The following is an 18,646-nucleotide window of genomic DNA, read 5'->3' on the forward strand; positions in this document are numbered from 1 at the left end:
AATGTAAAAAAATATAAGGATTGTACCTTTAAGTGTTTCCATTGATAAGACCTATTAGAGGGATATTTCCAGGTTCCACACACTGCCGCACCCACATGATACATGGAACAAGAATCCAAAATAATTAATAACAGCAATATTACGCATCGACATGTTTGAATTAGCTAAAACATTCTCAGATTACACATAAAATGAATGAATGTTTTCATTACACTTATTACAAGCTTAAAGACACCTTTATAAGCACCTCTATAAACATAAACACGGAATTTGATTTATCAAAGCATTGACTTGTATCATATTCTTGATAGTTTTAATCTACATTTTGTATTCACTTCAATGTGAGCTCTTCACACAAAATCAGATTATCTTCCCACACTATCTAATGTGTACTTACCAGTAAAGATAGTAGAAGAAGGAGAGGACAAAGAAGGACAGCTTACACCAGGCCTCTTTCAGGCAGAACTTTAGTGTGTCGCCGTTCATCACGGAAGCAGGGTCGTAGAGTTGCTCCTTAGTGTCTGTTGGGGAATGGAAGTACCTACCACAAAAAGCAAAGACCACACAGCGGGTAGTTGACCTGTTCCAGACACCAGGGAGAGGGTGGAGGAAGGAAGGATGAAGGCAATGGAGAGGATGGGGAAGGAGATGGCGTGGAAAGAGATGATGTGATTATGTTTTGTGGGGAGGCGGTATTATGCAGCAGGGGACCTGGGTGAAATAGCAGCTGATAATGTTGATATTTGAGTATTTGATAACCCCTATTCAATAGCAGGGCAAGTTTAAGATTTGTGTTAGGTTGTGTAGTGTTTTAAAATTTTGCTTTTTTAAAACAGTAGTTATATTAAAACACAACTTAAGAGTAAGTCAAATAGTATGTGGTAAACCATTGCTGCAAACTCAGTGTGACAACCACTTGAAGATCATAGTATAACTATAACTGATCACAAATTAGCAAATTAGTTGAGTTAGTGCGCACTGTAGCTATCTAACTAGCTAACTAACATTACTACTATCAGATCAACAATAATGCTTTCATGTAAGATTTGTACGTTTTATTAAATCTCTCTCTGTAAACTACTGTTTGTGTACAGTAATAAAATCTACAATGGGAGGGTTGTCAGTATATGTATTATTATTTCATTATTGACATATTTCACCAAGGTGTGTTTCTAAATCCACTCAGTTCTTATTAATACATTGTGGGAAAACTAAAGTCATACAGATTAAATTTTTTTTCATCAGAGTTTTGTCAGTGCATGCTTTTAATGGGTTGCATGTTCAAACTGTGTATTTAGTAACGTACATTGGCTGTTCTTGTCAGAAATGAACTAAAATATAAATCCAGCTTTAAATCTTGATTTAAACCAAATGCATGCATGTCCAGAATGTTAGGATGGGGACTATATATTCCATTTATCTCCAAAAATTGCATATGGACAGATGACTAGTGATAGGGTAAAGGTGGTTCACAAATGGTTAGCTCCATTAGTTTGCTTAACAGTTATAATAAATAGTAAATGAAATTATTTGTGCAGACTAGACAAGGTAAGAGGAAAACCACCAGGTGTGCGTGTCAGCAACGCTTGGCCGGATCTTCCTGAGTATGTAGAACAAAACACAGACACATCCACACACATGAAAATGATTTAGATACTGTAGCGACCAAAGCATTTGAAAAACACAGCCACACCGCACAGTCAGCCCTTTTACACGTTCACAAACATGTTACAAGGGCTTAGTCTGGCAAACATATTTCACTAAACAAGGAAATATCAGGCATGAATGTCTTCTACACTAATATTGTTGAACTGTACAACAACAGCATTATCGTGATAACTGTTGCGTCTCACACAATGTGCCCTTCTCCCCCACATGTCTTACAAAACTCATTTTACAGCTGACGGTATTCTAGCTGTGCACTGTGTTTCTAAGAGAAACATATTTGTGTTGTCTGTGCGGTTTTACATTCTATTTACATCTAGTCTAAAGTGGACAGTATTCCACCTGACGAGGTGCAATGAAAAAGACAAACCTTTCAAAGGAAGCGAAACATTATTTCCTAAACAACATTAAACGTAACTTTTCAGTTCTCTGAGTAAAATGTCATTTGCTGCACTCATACCCACCTACACACCGAGTCATATACAGCATGTTGCAGTGGGTCACTTTGAATCACCTTGCCAATATCTCTCATCTGTTTTTCACTTGGAAAGAAAAGTGTGTCTCCACAGCCAGCCTGCCTCCTGCTACTCCACCCTCCTTCATCCTGTTTTGTTCTTCTTCTCTTCCTATCTCTCATCTGTGCAGAAAGCAGTAGCCAGTAGGCATTTGGCTCAGTCTCAAATTAATGAGACGCAGACATGTTTTTCTGTCTTACTTGGTCGACACACTGCAACCAGCTGAACACATAACCAGTGTCTATGTCCAAGTCTCAACCGGGGAAAGGAGTTGGTGACTATAAGAACAGACAAATAGATGCAGAACAATCCTAATGCCACACATTTTGAAAATGCATTAGATCGATGGTGATGTTGGTGCGTCACGAAGTGTAGTTTAAAAAGCACAAAACTTTAAATAGTAACAAAGGGGACTCGTCGTCTCTGCAGTTTCTAATGTTCCGAAGTAACATTTACACAAATTCAAATTCAGGCCTTCTAGGCACCAGCGAACCCATTGCACCACCATGCCCCCCTCTAAATGTGGGAATGAAGAAAGTAAGGCTGTGTCTAACGTAACCCGTTAACTTAAATGTTGGGAGACTGTTGTCCAGCTATATTAAACATGTAAGTGGGACACACTAAGATGGCTATTTTCAACCTGGGCCTGTTGTTTCTATTTGAGTTTGAGTCAGACACACACCAGCCTTCCTGTGTGTGTGGCATTTCCTAAAATATGTTATACATAGCATAATGACTCCATTCAATGAGAGGGTATTGCCTACAATGTTTACCCTAAACCAGTAATGTACCTGATTCTGCCAACCCGCACACAAACCACACACACTCAAAACACAACTTATGCAATGCATTGGATTACCCTCAATGAAAAACTATCATGACCCAAAAAAAATCTTTCTCCTCTTCTACTGAACTAATGACTGGATAACTTCCACCCACTCCTCTCTGCATACAGACTGTTGTCACCCAGCCACCAGACAAATCAAACAATTGTTTGCCTATCTACAGCAACATCAAGCCAAGTCTACCAAGCTGTAGAGCCTGAAGCTCTCCTCTTGTCAAGTTACTATTCATGGTGCCTAGTTACCATGCACAGTTACCACAATCATGTCAATTACCCAATACCTATGGATAACCCAAACCCATTAGACCTTGGTTGTTCAGTGTAGAAGTTGGTGCAGGCACCATTCATCTTCCCATGCTTTGGCCAGAGCCTGAACCCTTGTCCTCGCTGTAGGAGCTACAGGCCCAGTGGGGCTTCATTCCCTTTTGCCTTCTTCCAGAAGCTCCCGAGTTTGAGTGTCTCTCACACACAGCGACTGGCAAATGCACAGTTTATGCATTGGATTGTATAGTTACCTCCATGTGTTGTAGAAGAGCAGGGGGATGTTGAGGCCCACAGTCAGCCACTCCTGGGCACAAAGGAACATGATACAGAAGAGCCCATGAATGGAGTACTCTGGTAGCACCAACTGCAGGGCACACAAGCAGGCAGAAGACATGGATTAGGACTGAAGGAATAGAAGGCAGGTTAGACTGTAAGTCGTCTACTCTGCAGTAAAAGACGAAGAGAATCGCAAGCTCCAAAAGGTCTTTTTCTCGAAGACCCAAGTCTCAACTTTGCTGATCTGGCGTCAACACAGTGTTTTTTTGTTTGTTTGTTGTGCAATTTTTTTATGCCTAAACAGCTAAAGTTCATGTTGGGACATGTTAAATTTGCTACAACTCTCAACACTGATTGACACTAGAAGATACTCCAAGGGCCAACAAACACACAAACATCAGGACAATGTGAAAAAAAAAATACTTCTATAAAAACACATAAAAATGGGTTCATTTCATAAGCAAGTTTTTAGGAAACCGTCTCTGGCAACGTCTTCTCACCACACTGCATGTCTTTAACCTGAATGGAGTCACTTTCTTTCCCTGCAGAGAGGACGTTGCCACGTGGTAGCCTCGAGGAGCAGGAAAACTTAGTTGACCCAAATGGATTTTGCTGAGAGTCTTTTATACCTTCATACTTTCATACTACATCAACTGGAGACAGTTTGATATTTGTATTTACTCTACCTAACAGAAGCAGAACTATTTTACATTGTCTACTACCTAGACAATGTAAAATACTAAATGGTAAGACACATGCTTCATTGATCTCCTTGGAAAAATTTAACATCCATTTAACCCATCCCCTGGGGGAGCAGAGGGCTACCACACATACAGTAGAAGCACCCGGGAGCTAGTATGAAGTTTCTTGCACAAGGACACACCTGGTGCCAAAGGCGGGATTAAAATGGGGCCTGGGGCCCACGCTTTCAAGGACGATGAGTTCCCTATTGAGCTACCAGGCCACAATGAATGAATATGATGAATACTTTATTATGATTGATCATAATAAACTAATCTCCACAATTTCGACTAATTCTTTTCAGTTAACTTTTTTGCTACTGTAACTCCTCATCATTATAGGCGTACAACCCTTTTTTAAAAAGTGCATAAAAACACATGCATGCACTAAAGTACATACGCGTGGAATATTTGGATTTTTTGCAGTGTAACTGATGAACCTGTGTAAAAGTGCTCACAATTTGCAATTCACACATTTTCTTATCTTTGCTAAAGGAACTAAACAGGAACATAAACTGTTTAAAAAATGTAGATATCCTGTCCAGAAACTGTTGATATATTAGTAATTATGTTCAGTACAATAGTCAACTTAGCTGTGAATTCTATTTTTCCAAGGTTGTATTGTAATCTCTCAGCTTTTAAAATGAAGCAAATATGAAGGTGACAGTGATGATGGCATTAAAACTTTAACAAATGCAACAAGTTTCTGTACAACAATATCTTTCTTATCTTCCTGTTGTTTAAGATTGAATAAACATAAAATGTTCTAAAGTGAGGGGTTTCTACAGTACAGTGTTCCTAAGTGTACTCCGCAGGTCATGTGTTGTATTATTAGTGTTGCAAAACATTTTGGCATCTTATTTTTACACATTCACTTATTTATTAGTAGTTTGTTTGCATTTTATTTCAGCACACCCGACAAATATCAATTGAGTATTCACTTTTATAATACCTCTGCTTTTCTTGCTCCTGTTGCTAAATGCTTCACCAGATGGTTGCTAATTTTGTTTCCCTGCTGTCTTTTGCTCAAAGTTTCTTATGAATCTTGCAAGCAAAAGCAAAGTTGATGACAGCTGTGAGCGTGATCCACAGTATAGCTGCAGGCCACAAAACGGAAACGGATTTGTCACAAAAGCTTCACTAAACTGTAGTGAAATTAAGACTGAACTGACAATTCAGCTCTGCGCACCTTACATAATTCACACTTAGTTTTTATGTGCAGTTTAAAATTACAGCAACACATAAGTAAAATACTGTACAAGTTTCCAATCATGTCATTTCATATAATGCATAATACTGTTTCATTATTTTACTATACTCACCCATGTACTGCTTAATAAAATGGGCAGTTAGCAAGAAATGTATGATATTTTCAATATTTTGTGACAGAGTCTTTGCATTTTGCATGAGTGTTTGCCTTTGATGTGTGTGTGTGTGTGTGTGTGTGTGTGTGTGTGTGTGTGTGTGTGTGTGTGTGTGTGTGTGTGTGTGTGCGTGTGCATTAGACCTCACCATAATACTACTCTACTCAAATCTTTATAGGGACAAAAAATGCTGTCCAAGTTGAAAGAAATGGAGACAAAAAATCTAGATAAAAGATTTCATATTTCAGTCAGTTGAATGTCTCAGTTTTTCTTCTAATGTGAGACAGCTTCTCCTAGTCATCATATAAAATGCTTACAGTATATTTTGTAAGACACTGCATTTCAGAAAATGTGCCATATAATACTATTTATTTACTATTATACAGAAAGGATGGGCTGGAATATTGGCAGGGTTGCTTTTCCAGGAGTATAGAAATAATATACTTCTCTTGATTGACTGATGGTCTGTGGTTGCTTTTGTTGTGGACTGTTATTATATTTGATAATAATAATCAGTAATAACAATAATAATGTTATTGATGTTAATAATAGTAATACATGTACGAGTATATACACAGACCGATACATATATAATTACACAGTTACTTACTTACATACGATACAATACGATACAAAACTTACATATAATAAGTTGTCAAAATCTCCATAACAGCACATAGAACTAATAGTAATAATAAAAAGGGCAAGTAGGTATTTCAAACTTAGATGTACAATAAGTACTATTGGTTCTAATGTAATATATCTCATTATCAAGTTAGTAAAACAACTGCCACCGCTGCGGCATTAGGGGTAGTCAGAGTAGACACCATTGAGGCATGTGCCCAGAGCTGAGGATGGACCACCCAGGAAAGATAAGACAACATAAACTGTGCCACAATGTATAATTTAGAGTATAAATGTGTTAAATTTAATAGATTTATAGAATGCGTATGTTGAGATATACCAAAAATCAACCTCTGTATGTATATTGTATTACATTGAAGCACATTGTAGTTGGGCTTACAGTAAGACTGGATATATATTCCAATTAAACTACCAGGGGAGTGTGTGCGACAAATGAAAGCTGCTTGGGTCAAATTCAGACTGCATGACTAAAACTGCTTAGCATGCAAACTTCATTGAACACCTGAGTAACAAAAATGTCTTAGTCCACTAAAATCTGTAGCAGCTTTTTAACCACTTCAGTTAATGCTATTCAGCAAGAAAGCCACTTTGCTGCTCATATATATTTAACAGGATACAAGGCGATGCATTATGGTTCCACTTTTGGCTGCATGGCCTTGCATGTTACTGGTGAGCTGCCATAACAAGAAAGTCTTAGGAATACATTATTCAGATGTCCACATCTCCCCTAATAACAGAAAAAAACCCACTTCATCGAAAAGCTGTTCATTAAGAAATCAGGAATCTGCTGCAAAGACAAAACCTAAATATATTTATTACACTTTCACACTGGGCATAGGCCACATACACACTGCATTCACGCACATTCAACCAAGGTGAACAAAGGTTCATTGAATCGGTACTCGGGCCTATACTGTACCCTGAGGATATAAAGCTTATAGTATACTGTAGGCTTTACATCCTCTTTTTTTTCCAACTGTGTAATGCATTCTGGTTGAGCACACTAAGATACTGCAGCGACACAGAACTACAAAGCACATAAAACCTTTGTGATGAGTCTACTTTCTCAAGCAAGAAAACTTGAGAACATAGTTAGTTTTACTCAACTGTTCTGCTTCGTAAGTAACAAATGTTGCAAGAAGAAGAAAAACAAACTGTTTTGTACTATGAATTGTGCATAGACAACAATAAAAAAAACCTCATGAAAATATATTTGTAGTTTTAAGGAAGTAGTTGAACATTAGGACAGTCCTGTTGACATAATTTAATGCTGTTTTCAGTTTTAATAAATAATTGTGCATATTGTCAGTGTCCTCCCACTGTGGTATCACACAGTTGGCGCTGTCACATGTTTTTCCTACAGTTACTCTAATATAGTGTTGTTCAAACATTGTTTCACTGTGAACATACAACATGTAGGTTTGACTGTAACATCCCTTAACATCCCACACAGCAGGAGACTGCCCGCGTCTTCAACGTTAAAATATGGTTGAAATAATGTCGGTTATTGTTGTAACACTGATGTAACGTAGAAACATTTGATGCTAATGGCTGTGAAAAGGCTTAAAAAATACTTATAAATTAATGTTGATATATGGTTGAAATAATGTCAGGGCTTTTTGTGAAGGTGAAACAACAATTAATGCTTAATAATAATAACCAAGTTGCCTCATCAACGTTGATTCACCTTTCAAAATCAAAACATAATCCAATGGTCATTCAATTAAAATCATGACGTGATTCAACTGTGGTTTAATGATGAAATGCCTGCTGGGTGTTATGGCAAACAAAGTTGACCAAGGCTGAACCCAAGCACGGACATTTGTTGAGACAACAACAAGTTGTCTTGACAACAGTATTGAACAAATGTATTGATTAATCGTGAATAAGGGTGAAAATTGAGAAGCTTTACAGTAGACACAAAATAACTGAACTAAAGGTCATGGACCAGGTCAAGAAAATACTAAAATTTTAAAACGATCAACACAAAACCACCGTGAAACACATGAAACAATAAATTACACTAAACAGAAAATAACCTCACAAACTAAGGAACAAAAAAAATCACTGCTGATCAGGAAAACGGACAGGGTGTCAGGTTCTGGCTCTGTTATCAGGTTTATTTTGAAGGCACCTTGTTTTTCTGTCATATCATCATGTTTTGGGTTCCAGTTTCCACTTCCTGTCTTTATTTTGGTAGTCTCCCGGTTTCTGTTTTCGGTTCCAGCTTTACTTCCGGTCCCCATTAGTCACACCTGCTCCGTATCAAGTAATCACTTCTTGTATTTAACCACCACCTGTTTCCTCAGTTCCCCACCAGATCGTCGTATGTATGCCAGACTACCCTTTCCAGCGTTTAGTTATCCTGTTCATGTGTTTTGATCCTGCTCCGTTTTCTGACTCCTGATTCTCGCCTGCTCCCTGATCGGTACTTTTGCTTGGACAGCTCTGGAAATACGAACCTGACCGCCCAACTACGAGACGCCCTGCTTCCTCACGGTACTGTAAAACTGCTATCTTCGGTTACTGAATCTCTGCCTGCCCCTGGATCCGAACCCGCCTGCCCCACCGATACCGAAGCCCCTTGATTGACTGTGCATGACCTGGACTGTCTGTGATTCTGAATAAACCGTTTAACCCTACGTTCTGCCTGTGGTCTCCGTGCTGTGCATGTGGGTCCTTTCATCTGCCGTTCCGTGACAGAACGATCTGGCCAGACTTGGACCCAGCCAGCACTCAGCCGTCGCCCAGGTCAGTGACTGTTTTGTTCCTTGGTTTTTTTTTGGCGGCGAGTCTCCTTCACCTGCGAGGAAGTATGGAGTTCACCTGCGCCGAGCTACCCAGCGACCTACGCGTTTATTTTCAAATCCTCGCGGAGGATTACCGACGGGCGATTAACCCGGAGAACCAGTGCAGCGCCGTGGAGGTGGCGATATTGACGCTGGAGGACGATGACAGCGCGTTAGAGCGCCCCGGTGTTCGTCGCCTCTATGAGCGGCTGTGCGCGAGGTTCGATGAGCTAAGCGACGCGCTCCGCACCACGCCAGCGCCGGTCGCACCGCCGATGGTTTCGGTTTCCTCCCCCCAGCCCCGTCGGACCGTCACGATTGCACCAGCCTGCCCAGCCCCACGTTTGCTCCGCTGGGAGGATTTCCTGCACTCGTGCGGTCCCCTGTCTCCGTGGTCTCCAGCTCAGCCGTGTTCCGTTCAGTCTCCAGTCCAGCCGCGAGCTGTTCAGTCTCCAGTCCAGCCGCGAGCTGTTCAGTCTCCAGTCCAGCCGAGCCCTGTTCAGTCTCCAGTCCAGCCGCGAGCTGTTCAGTCTCCAGTCCAGCCGAGCCCTGTTCAGTCTCCAGTCCAGCCGAGCCCTGTTCAGTCTCCAGTCCAGCCGAGCCCTGTTCAGTCTCCAGTCCAGCCGAGCCCTGTTCAGTCTCCAGTCCAGTCGAGCCCAGTCCAGTCGAGCCCAGTCCAGGTTCCCGTCCAGTCGAGCCCAGTCCAGTCGGGCCCAGTCCAGGTTCCAGCCCAGTCGAGCCCAGTCCAGGTTCCAGCCCAGTCGAGCCCAGTCCAGTCGAGCCCAGTCCAGGTTCCCGTCCAGTCGAGCCCAGTCCAGGTTCCCGTCCAGTCGAGCCCAGTCCAGTCGAGCCCAGTCCAGGTTCCAGCCCAGTCGAGCCCAGTCCAGTCGAGCCCAGTCCAGGTTCCAGCCCAGTCGAGCCCAGTCCAGGTTCCAGCCCAGTTCAGGTTCCAGTCCAGTCGAGCCCAGTCCAGGTTCCAGTCCAGTCGAGCCCAGTCCAGTCGAGCCCAGTCCAGGTTCCCGTCCAGTCGAGCCCAGTCCAGTCGAGCCCAGTCCAGGTTCCAGCCCAGTCGAGCCCAGTCCAGGTTCCAGCCCAGTCGAGCCCAGTCCAGTCGAGCCCAGTCGAGCCCAGTCGAGCCCAGTGCAGTCGAGCCCAGTGCAGTCGAGCCCAGTGCAGTCGAGCCCAGTGCAGTCGAGCCCAGTGCAGTCGAGCCCAGTTCAGTCGAGCTCTGTCCCAGTTCAGTCGAGCTCTGTCCCAGTTCAGTCCAGTCACGCGCAGGTCTTATCCCAGCCAGAGGACTCCACCTGTCGAACGGGTGCTGTGCACACCCGATCAGGCCCGACGTCTCCTCCGTCGAGCTCGGCAGCTGTAAGCAGTCATGCCGGCTCCGGAGGGGACGCCGTCCCAGTTCCTGTCGGCCATGTTGCGGCCGTTCCTGTCGGCCATGTTGCGGCCGTTCCTGTCGGCCATGTTGCGGCCGTTCCAGTCCCCGTTCCTGTCCCTGTCGGCCATGTTGAGGCCGTTCCAGATCCAGTTCCTGTCCCTGTCGGCCATGTTGAGGCCGTTCCAGATCCAGTTCCTGTCCCTGTCGGCCATGTTGAGGCCGTTCCAGTTCCTGTTCTTGTCGGCCAAGTAGAGGTCGTTCCTGTCCCGGTCGGCCAAGTAGATGCCGTTCCTGTCCCTGTCGGCCAAGTAGATGCCGTTCCTGTCCCTGTCAGTCTCGGGGTGGCAGTCCCGGCGGACCTCCAGGAGGAGGTCGCGCCAGCTGCAGTCCCCGCGCACCTCCAGGAGGAGGTCGCGCCAGCTGCAGTCCCCGCGCACCTCCAGGAGGAGGTCGCGCCAGCTGCAGTCCCCGCGCACCTCCAGGAGGGTCGCGCCAGCTGCAGTCCCCGCGCACCTCCAGGAGGAGGTCGCGCCAGCTGCAGTCCCCGCGCACCTCCAGGAGGAGGTCGCGCCAGCTGCAGTCCCCGCACCTCCAGGAGGAGGTCGCGCCAGCTGCAGTCCCCGCGCACCTCCAGGAGGAGGTCGCGCCAGCTGCAGTCCCCGCGCACCTCCAGGAGGAGGTCGCGCCAGCTGCAGTCCCCGCGCACCTCCAGGAGGGGGTCGCGCCAGCTGCAGTCCCCGCGCACCTCCAGGAGGGGGTCGCGCCAGCTGCAGTCCCCGCGCACCTCCAGGAGGGGGTCGCGCCCGCCGCAGTCCCCCGCCCTCACCTCCATCGCGCCCCGCCCTCCCCGACCTCCAGGATCGCGCCCGCCGCAGTCCCGCGGACCTCCAGGAGGGGGTCGCGCCCGCCGCAGTCCCGGCGGACCTCCAGGAGGGGGTCGCGCCAGCCGCAGTCCCGGCGGACCTCCAGGAGGGGGTCGCGCCAGCCGCAGTCCCCGCTGCACCTGCATCTGTTCCTGGCGGCCCGGCTCCGGCCGCACCTGCATCGGTTCCTGGCGGCCCGGCTCCGGCCGCACCTGCATCGGTTCCTGGCGGCCCGGCTCCGGCCGCACCTGCATCGGTTCCTGGCGGCCCGGCCAGACTGCCACGTCTGTTCTCCTCTTCGGCAGCTGGACTGGTGGCCTCGCCCTCGGCGCTTCCTGCCGTTTGGGTGGCGCTGCCTCCTGCGGCGCCGTCCGCCTCGGCTCCGCCGTCGTCATGGCCGCTCGCCTGGGGAACGCCCCCTCCTGCCACGACAATGGCGAGGCCTCTGCCGCCGTCGCCCACCACGATCCTGGGACTCCCCTGCTGCCACCCTCCAAAAGAGGGGGGGGTTTTCTGGGCCCCATGGGACCGTTGGGGATGAACTCTGAGCTTCCTGCTTCCGGTTTTATGAACTCCTGATTTGACCCTCCTCCAGTCCTCCCTCCGCCCACCCTGCTTGTCTGCCTTGAGGGGGGGGGATTCGGTCCCTCCTCCTGTGACCACCCTCCGCCCGCCCTGGTTTGGAGGGGGGGGGGCTTCCGTGGGCGCCGTGGAAGACGCCCTAGAGGGAGGGGTACTGTCAGGTTCTGGCTCTGTTATCAGGTTTATTTTGAAGGCACCTTGTTTTTCTGTCATATCATCATGTTTTGGGTTCCAGTTTCCACTTCCTGTCTTTATTTTGGTAGTCTCCCGGTTTCTGTTTTCGGTTCCAGCTTTACTTCCGGTCCCCATTAGTCACACCTGCTCCGTATCAAGTAATCACTTCTTGTATTTAACCACCACCTGTTTCCTCAGTTCCCCGCCAGATCGTCGTATGTATGCCAGACTACCCTTTCCAGCGTTTAGTTATCCTGTTCATGTGTTTTGATCCTGCTCCGTTTTCTGACTCCTGATTCTCGCCTGCTCCCTGATCGGTACTTTTGCTTGGACAGCTCTGGAAATACGAACCTGACCGCCCGACTACGAGACGCCCTGCTTCCTCACGGTACTGTAAAACTGCTATCTTCGGTTACTGAATCTCTGCCTGCCCCTGGATCCGAACCCGCCTGCCCCACCGATACCGAAGCCCCTTGATTGACTGTGCATGACCTGGACTGTCTGTGATTCTGAATAAACCGTTTAACCCTACGTTCTGCCTGTGGTCTCCGTGCTGTGCATGTGGGTCCTTTCATCTGCCGTTCTGTGACACAGGGGCTAGAAAACAAAACACTAAACAATAAAAAAATAAAAACTGAGAAAACAAACTTATTAGGGAACTAACTAACTAGAAAAAGGGTTATTAATTGAACTGACAAGGTTTCACAAAACAAGTGGAGTTAGAGAGAGAGCCTCCATGGTCAGAGACAACAAGGACAGGCACTATGTAATATTAAACATGACACAGAGGTTCACTGAACAGTTTTACTGCTGTCTGTCGGGATATGGATTAACCTACATTGTCTGTGTCTACTGGTTCATCTACACAATGACTCATGTGATGCTACAGTAGCAATGTCAGCATCAGCCCCGTTTTCTTTATTAGACCTCGAAACTGTCAATCAGCAGCAAGCAGCTGTTAAAGAAACGGCCGACACATCAACATTTTCAGATATGTCTGTAACAAATAAGACGTTCTTTTTGAGGAGACTAACTCTAACTGACTAAAAGCATGGAATCTGTCCTGAGGAAAACGTGGTCAGGGACAGAAGAGCTGCCTGTGAGACGCAGGTGATATATTCTCTCCATACTCCCAGTGGACAGAACCACATAACTAAGACAAAAAAACCCTAAAAGGCAGGTAAAAAAATTAAGCCTACAAAATGCACAGACAACCTCTGGTACTGTATAGTATGTTGAACATCATGCTCTAGCCAGCATTGCTGTCTAATTGTGTCCATTACGACAGAAGTCCATTAATACTCATATTCACACAGCATCTTTGTAGAAAATCCTATCTTAGGAAATCATGGGACAGCAGGCAGGAGGCCCAGTCTTTGTGGCAATGCAGAAATTCAAGTCATTCACATGTGACACTTAAAGCATATGCAGAATATAGATCAACCACCACTATGGTTCATATGGTTCAAGCCCAAAGCAGGCGAAAGCCACAGAGGCACAGACGCTTTCAGCCTGCATCTATTTTATTCTGGATGAAACATGAACGTTCATACACACTGTTGCAGCGTTTCCTCCCTTGTTCACGATAAAAGAGACCCAGTTGTGAATTGCTATTTCAAGTCCCAACAGAACAGTCAACTGTAATTAAGCTTGGCAAAAAATAAGCGTACATATTTAACGACGGTTAAATGATTCATATTCCACTGAGAACCTGTGGCGCAGGTACCCACAGTTTGTTGTTCAAACAGAATTTAGGAACAAAGCTGAAAAAGGAAGACTTGAGAAAATAAAATAATAGAGGCTTTTTAAAAGAATACAAATTCTGAACTGTGACCGAATGGTCCATTAATACAATAGACAATTCTACACAACACAACAACTGTACAACAGTTTATACCCCTTAAGAAAGTCATGTCTGATCAGCCTTTTCCATTTGTAATGCAGCTTTCTATTGTCTGCCTTTTACTACAGCAATTGTTAAGTCTTTCACCTTTCATAACTGATTGTTCAGCCTTGTTTTGGTACCACTCATAGGTAATAACAACACAAGCCTAAATTAGTTCTACAAATATTACATCCAGCTAATTAAATGATCCGTCTGGGCCCATGTGGGTTGGGAGTTGTCAGGAAAATCAATTTGGTTAGGTTTAAAAAACTGTAGTTTTGTGCTTTATTTTGCTTTAATGCAAGAACAGAGCAATTGTAACCCCATGTATCGAATGAACAATGAAAGCAACATTCTTTAATTATACAAAGAATATTGACACTTAGTGATGTATTTCTTTCTCAGGGGCCGCTTTCATCGATTGCTGTGCTGGTAAAAGGTCCCTTTCCTTTGAGCTGAAACATCAAAGGCTTCTCTTATTTAGCGTAAATAAAGCAATCCGCTGATGTCCTTTCACCCTGAAGGCAGCAATGAGAAGCATGAAATTGAAAGAGTCTTGTTTTTGCAACTCAATTGATTATTATTTTAATGGTTTGGTGTGAACAGCTGCCAAGGGATTTGGTGTATCGGTAACACTCAGCATATGCAGTTTGACCTTCATCTGGGGTAACATGATGTCTACAGGGGGACGCTGCATATGGATTGACATTATACTTCCTAGTACAGCAGCCATTTTGTTAGAGCAAGAACAGTTAATCAGTTTATAATAAGCAACTACTAAGATACATACTTCAACACAAACACAGCATTTCATCTTGGTGAAAGATTGTGGCAGGTCATAGTCTCACTGAGGGGCAAAGGAATTTTAAGACTGTAAGTCTCTATTAAATCACAATCATGTGTTGCATCTGTGTGTATGAGGTCTTTTTGTGTAGGTACAAGAGCAAGTCATTGTGTTAAAAAATGAAGTCAATGGATCTTGCTACACAACCATAAGACAACATTAACTGTAATATATAGTAAATGCACTACATACATACAGTATACATGTAGCCTTGATGTTGCAGCTCAGTGGAAAGTGATCTTTCAGCAGATCTGCTACAAAATACTTTACTACAATACTAATACTTTAACTACATAAATGGTATACTGTAAAACTTCATCCTACTTTTTTACAGTAAATTTTTCCCTGCTTGTAGTTAAAAAGGCTTTTCAGTTTGACATATGAAGGAGCTCAGCAGGAACAGGTTGTTCCTTGCATTACCAGGCTTCTTTTAAATAAACAAAGCCCAATAATAAAAGTTCTTGGTGGTTCCTGATTGCAAGGCTCTCGCTCTCTGCAATAACTTGCTACCACACAGTCTAACTCTGTTATTGTCTTTATAAAAGTGACAATGATTATAGGGCCATTCTGCTGAAGACAGTCGCTAAAGGTTCAATTGGGATGTACAGTACTATGCAAATGACAGTAATTAGGAAGGGGCCAGAGCAGCATTGTTCCTCAGAGCCTAGATATACCAGTGAATGAAGAACAGCAGTAGCATGCCTCTATAATGGAACAGCTTTTTATTATGTCATTCTAACCGAATAGTGAACAAATAGACAACACTACAGCCACATATCATTCATATTCACACAGTCATACCACAATGTGGTAATGTTGTGATACAGTCAGCACTGATACACCCCATATGCAAGATTCTGTGACACACTGTGTATTCTTACACCTGTCATGGCCAGCGTTACAGTACGAGTTCAGCATCCTGACCGCTGGTAAACAGAACATGAAAACCAAAATGAATCACTGTGCTTACAGTACATTTCACTCTAATACAGATATCAGCTGTGTATGCAGGAAGTTGTGTAGGTCAGCATTCAGTCAGCCTGCCCATTTACACACATACAGTCGACCAATAAATGCATTGCCTCTATTGTTTCCAGACCAAACACAGCCACAGCTGTGTCCCTGGGGTCAGCAGCAGCAGCAGCAGCGGCAAGGAGACAGGGCACAGCTGTTGCTGCTGTGCGTGTGCATTGCCAGGTCGGCTGAGGGTAGGTGACGTTTTTATTTTTTAGCCTGAATTTGAAAGCAGCAAATAGAATTAGTTTATTTACACAAGTAGATGTTACTCACTCTGCTCGTCCCAGTCATGGTTTAGTTTTCTTTATTTGTTTTGATTGTGAGCCTTGTAGTTTTTACGTTTTGTAAGTCAGGAAACTACAATATCTGCATATTAATGCATTTATATTATATAATGTTTATAATACACCTCATATCGTCAGGTTAAATGTGTCTTTACTAAAAGGGATTTAGTTTGGCTTTGGCTTAATGACGTTCTGGGCATGCACCACTTTTTTGGCTGACACAGCCCCTTCAGGACCTGCTCTGCTTCCACTTTCTGCTGATGCTCAGATTCTAGTTCCAGTCCTGCTAAAGCCAAGTCATTCTAGTTCCAGGGTCTCTTCATGCTACAGTAAGTCACATATGGTTCTAGCCTCACCGTTTTGCATTTTTGACTGTTGATTTTTCTCTCATGCCCCGCATGCATCAATGTTACACCAGGAGCAAACACAAACTCGAGAACCGCTCACTGCAAGCAGGAGAACTGGGCTGCTTAGACCAACAAACAAAACTATAGAGAGTATTATTTTTATAATTATTTAATAAGGAACAAGTAGAGAAACACAATACAAAATCAAAATCACTGCTTAGCTGTCACAGATCCTACATCTCAGTCTAGTTTCCTGTTTTACAGTCTACTTCCTGTTTAGTTCCTGCCTGTGTTGTTCTAGCATTACCTTCAGTCATGTGACCGGTTCGGCTGTTTCCACTTAATCATTTAGTCTTGTATTTAAGCCTCAGTTCATGTGATGTTCTTTGCCAGATTGTTTGTCCATGCACGCCATTGTTCAGTCCTCCACCAATTTGAGTAAGTCTATGGTTCTGACTCGTGCCCCCTTCTCTGACGGTGTTTTTGATTGTCCCTGCCTGTACCTTTGAGGGATCTCACGGTTACGAGTTTGACCACTGCCTGATCGTGACCTCCTTTTGCCTGAGCTTTGTCTGTAACTTTACCTGCACCAGCTGTGTACTGACCTTTGCCTGCCTGACTACGATTCTCATTAAACCTTCTAAACCCCAAGCCTTGTTCGTGCTGTGCTTGTGGGCCCGTCACCTTGCTGCCTGTGACACCAGCAGGTATACAAATGAACATAAAGGCTAAAACTAAAAATCGCTGCAACGCAGGAGTAAATCTATTTAATAAATAATCAAATGCTAAACACACATCGGATAACAACCGCGGAACAAACGCACACGGACAAATGAACCCTGAGACAGAAAAATGGGAATTATGATGAACAGCATATGGTGCAAATAATAAACCAAACACAAACTGAACACAATCTGGTGCTTAAATACTAAACACAGGTGAAGCTAATGATATTACAGCGAGACAGGACTGAAAACAAAAGCGCCTCCAGCAGGCCGGAGGGCTGAATATTAACAATCAACACGTCTCTTCCTTTCTAATCATCAATTTTCATCATCACAAGTTCATGCTCCTGCAGTCCATCATCCTACACACACTCAGCCAGCTGATGCAACACAACTTAGTTAAAGTTTATTATTACAGGAAATTCCCCTATTAGTTCATTCTGCAACTCCTGAGTTGTCATGATGAGCAACGTCCTGTTTTAACACTAACTTCACTCATTGACTCAAGTTGACGCAAGACTTTAGATTTAGCATATACACACGCACACGCACACACATTCTCTGCCATGCACAGATTGCCAAATCATCTGCTCTCAAACCTGACATCCAGCCATCTTTTCACGTGTTGACTGCCAATAATATACAGTACTGTCTGTCTCTCTTCATGTGGGATCATGTAAATTTATGAAGCCATGTTTCAATTATTGACATGCCAAGTTTTGCTCAAGCATGGAGCTTGGTTCCACATAATTACTCATTAAAAATAAGATGTGATAGATACATATTAACACACAATAAATGTTATATACATTCCAGAACATTTATTTTAAAAACCAACAAGGGTAAAACAATATTTGAACATTTACAACAATTTCTTATAAATACATATATGGTATACTGTTAAGATCCCCAAAATAGAGGAAAGTGTTTACTGTACTTGTGTGTTTGGAACCCATCAAAGTGTGCAGGACACCAGAATAACTAAATCCTATTTCTCAGTGTTTAGGGTTTAAACTAGGACCAGTCACAAAGGTGTGCAGCAAAAGTTCTAAGCTACCTTTCAGGTGACAGGACTTAACAAAGTTAAATATTCCCACAGTGAAAGCAACAGAGACAACAACCTGCAGGGTCTCGGGAGAGATAGAGTGATGAGCCAGAAAGAGACAAGAGCAGAGCCTGAGAAACAGGTCAGGGTTGTTTGTCCCCCTCATTTGTTTGAATTTAATTCAGGTTCAGAGACACTCTGCGACTTTTGTGTAGCCAACACTGTCGTGTCTGTACAGACTGTGGACCCTACTTCTGCTTCTCAAGCAGCAGTGGGTGGAGTGAGTGGTTGTCTGTGTTTGTATGTGGCCCTGTGATGGATTGGTGACCTGTCCAGAGTCCACCTCACCGCTTGTCCAATGGACTGAGCTATCAGCTGGGATGGGCCCTAGCAT

General features: G+C 44.1%; 1 protein-coding gene across 2 annotated transcripts in view; it reads right to left on the minus strand.

The window, feature by feature from the left end:
* The window catches only part of cnih3 (cornichon family AMPA receptor auxiliary protein 3), a 48,203-nt gene that overhangs the window by 6,589 nt on the left and 22,968 nt on the right, over positions 1-18,646 (minus strand). The window contains exons 4-5 of one of the 2 annotated variants that reach the window (XM_055506401.1): positions 3,540-3,652; positions 398-541 (exon numbers count right to left, since the gene is read on the minus strand). In XM_055506401.1, the coding sequence (XP_055362376.1) occupies positions 398-541; positions 3,540-3,652 (257 nt within the window). Of the gene's footprint in view, positions 1-397; positions 545-3,539; positions 3,653-18,646 lie in introns of both variants that reach the window. The other variant, XM_029141086.3, reaches the window with a different exon arrangement.

This window comes from Betta splendens, chromosome 24, assembly GCF_900634795.4.
Source record: "Betta splendens chromosome 24, fBetSpl5.4, whole genome shotgun sequence".
NCBI lineage: Eukaryota > Metazoa > Chordata > Actinopteri > Anabantiformes > Osphronemidae > Betta > Betta splendens.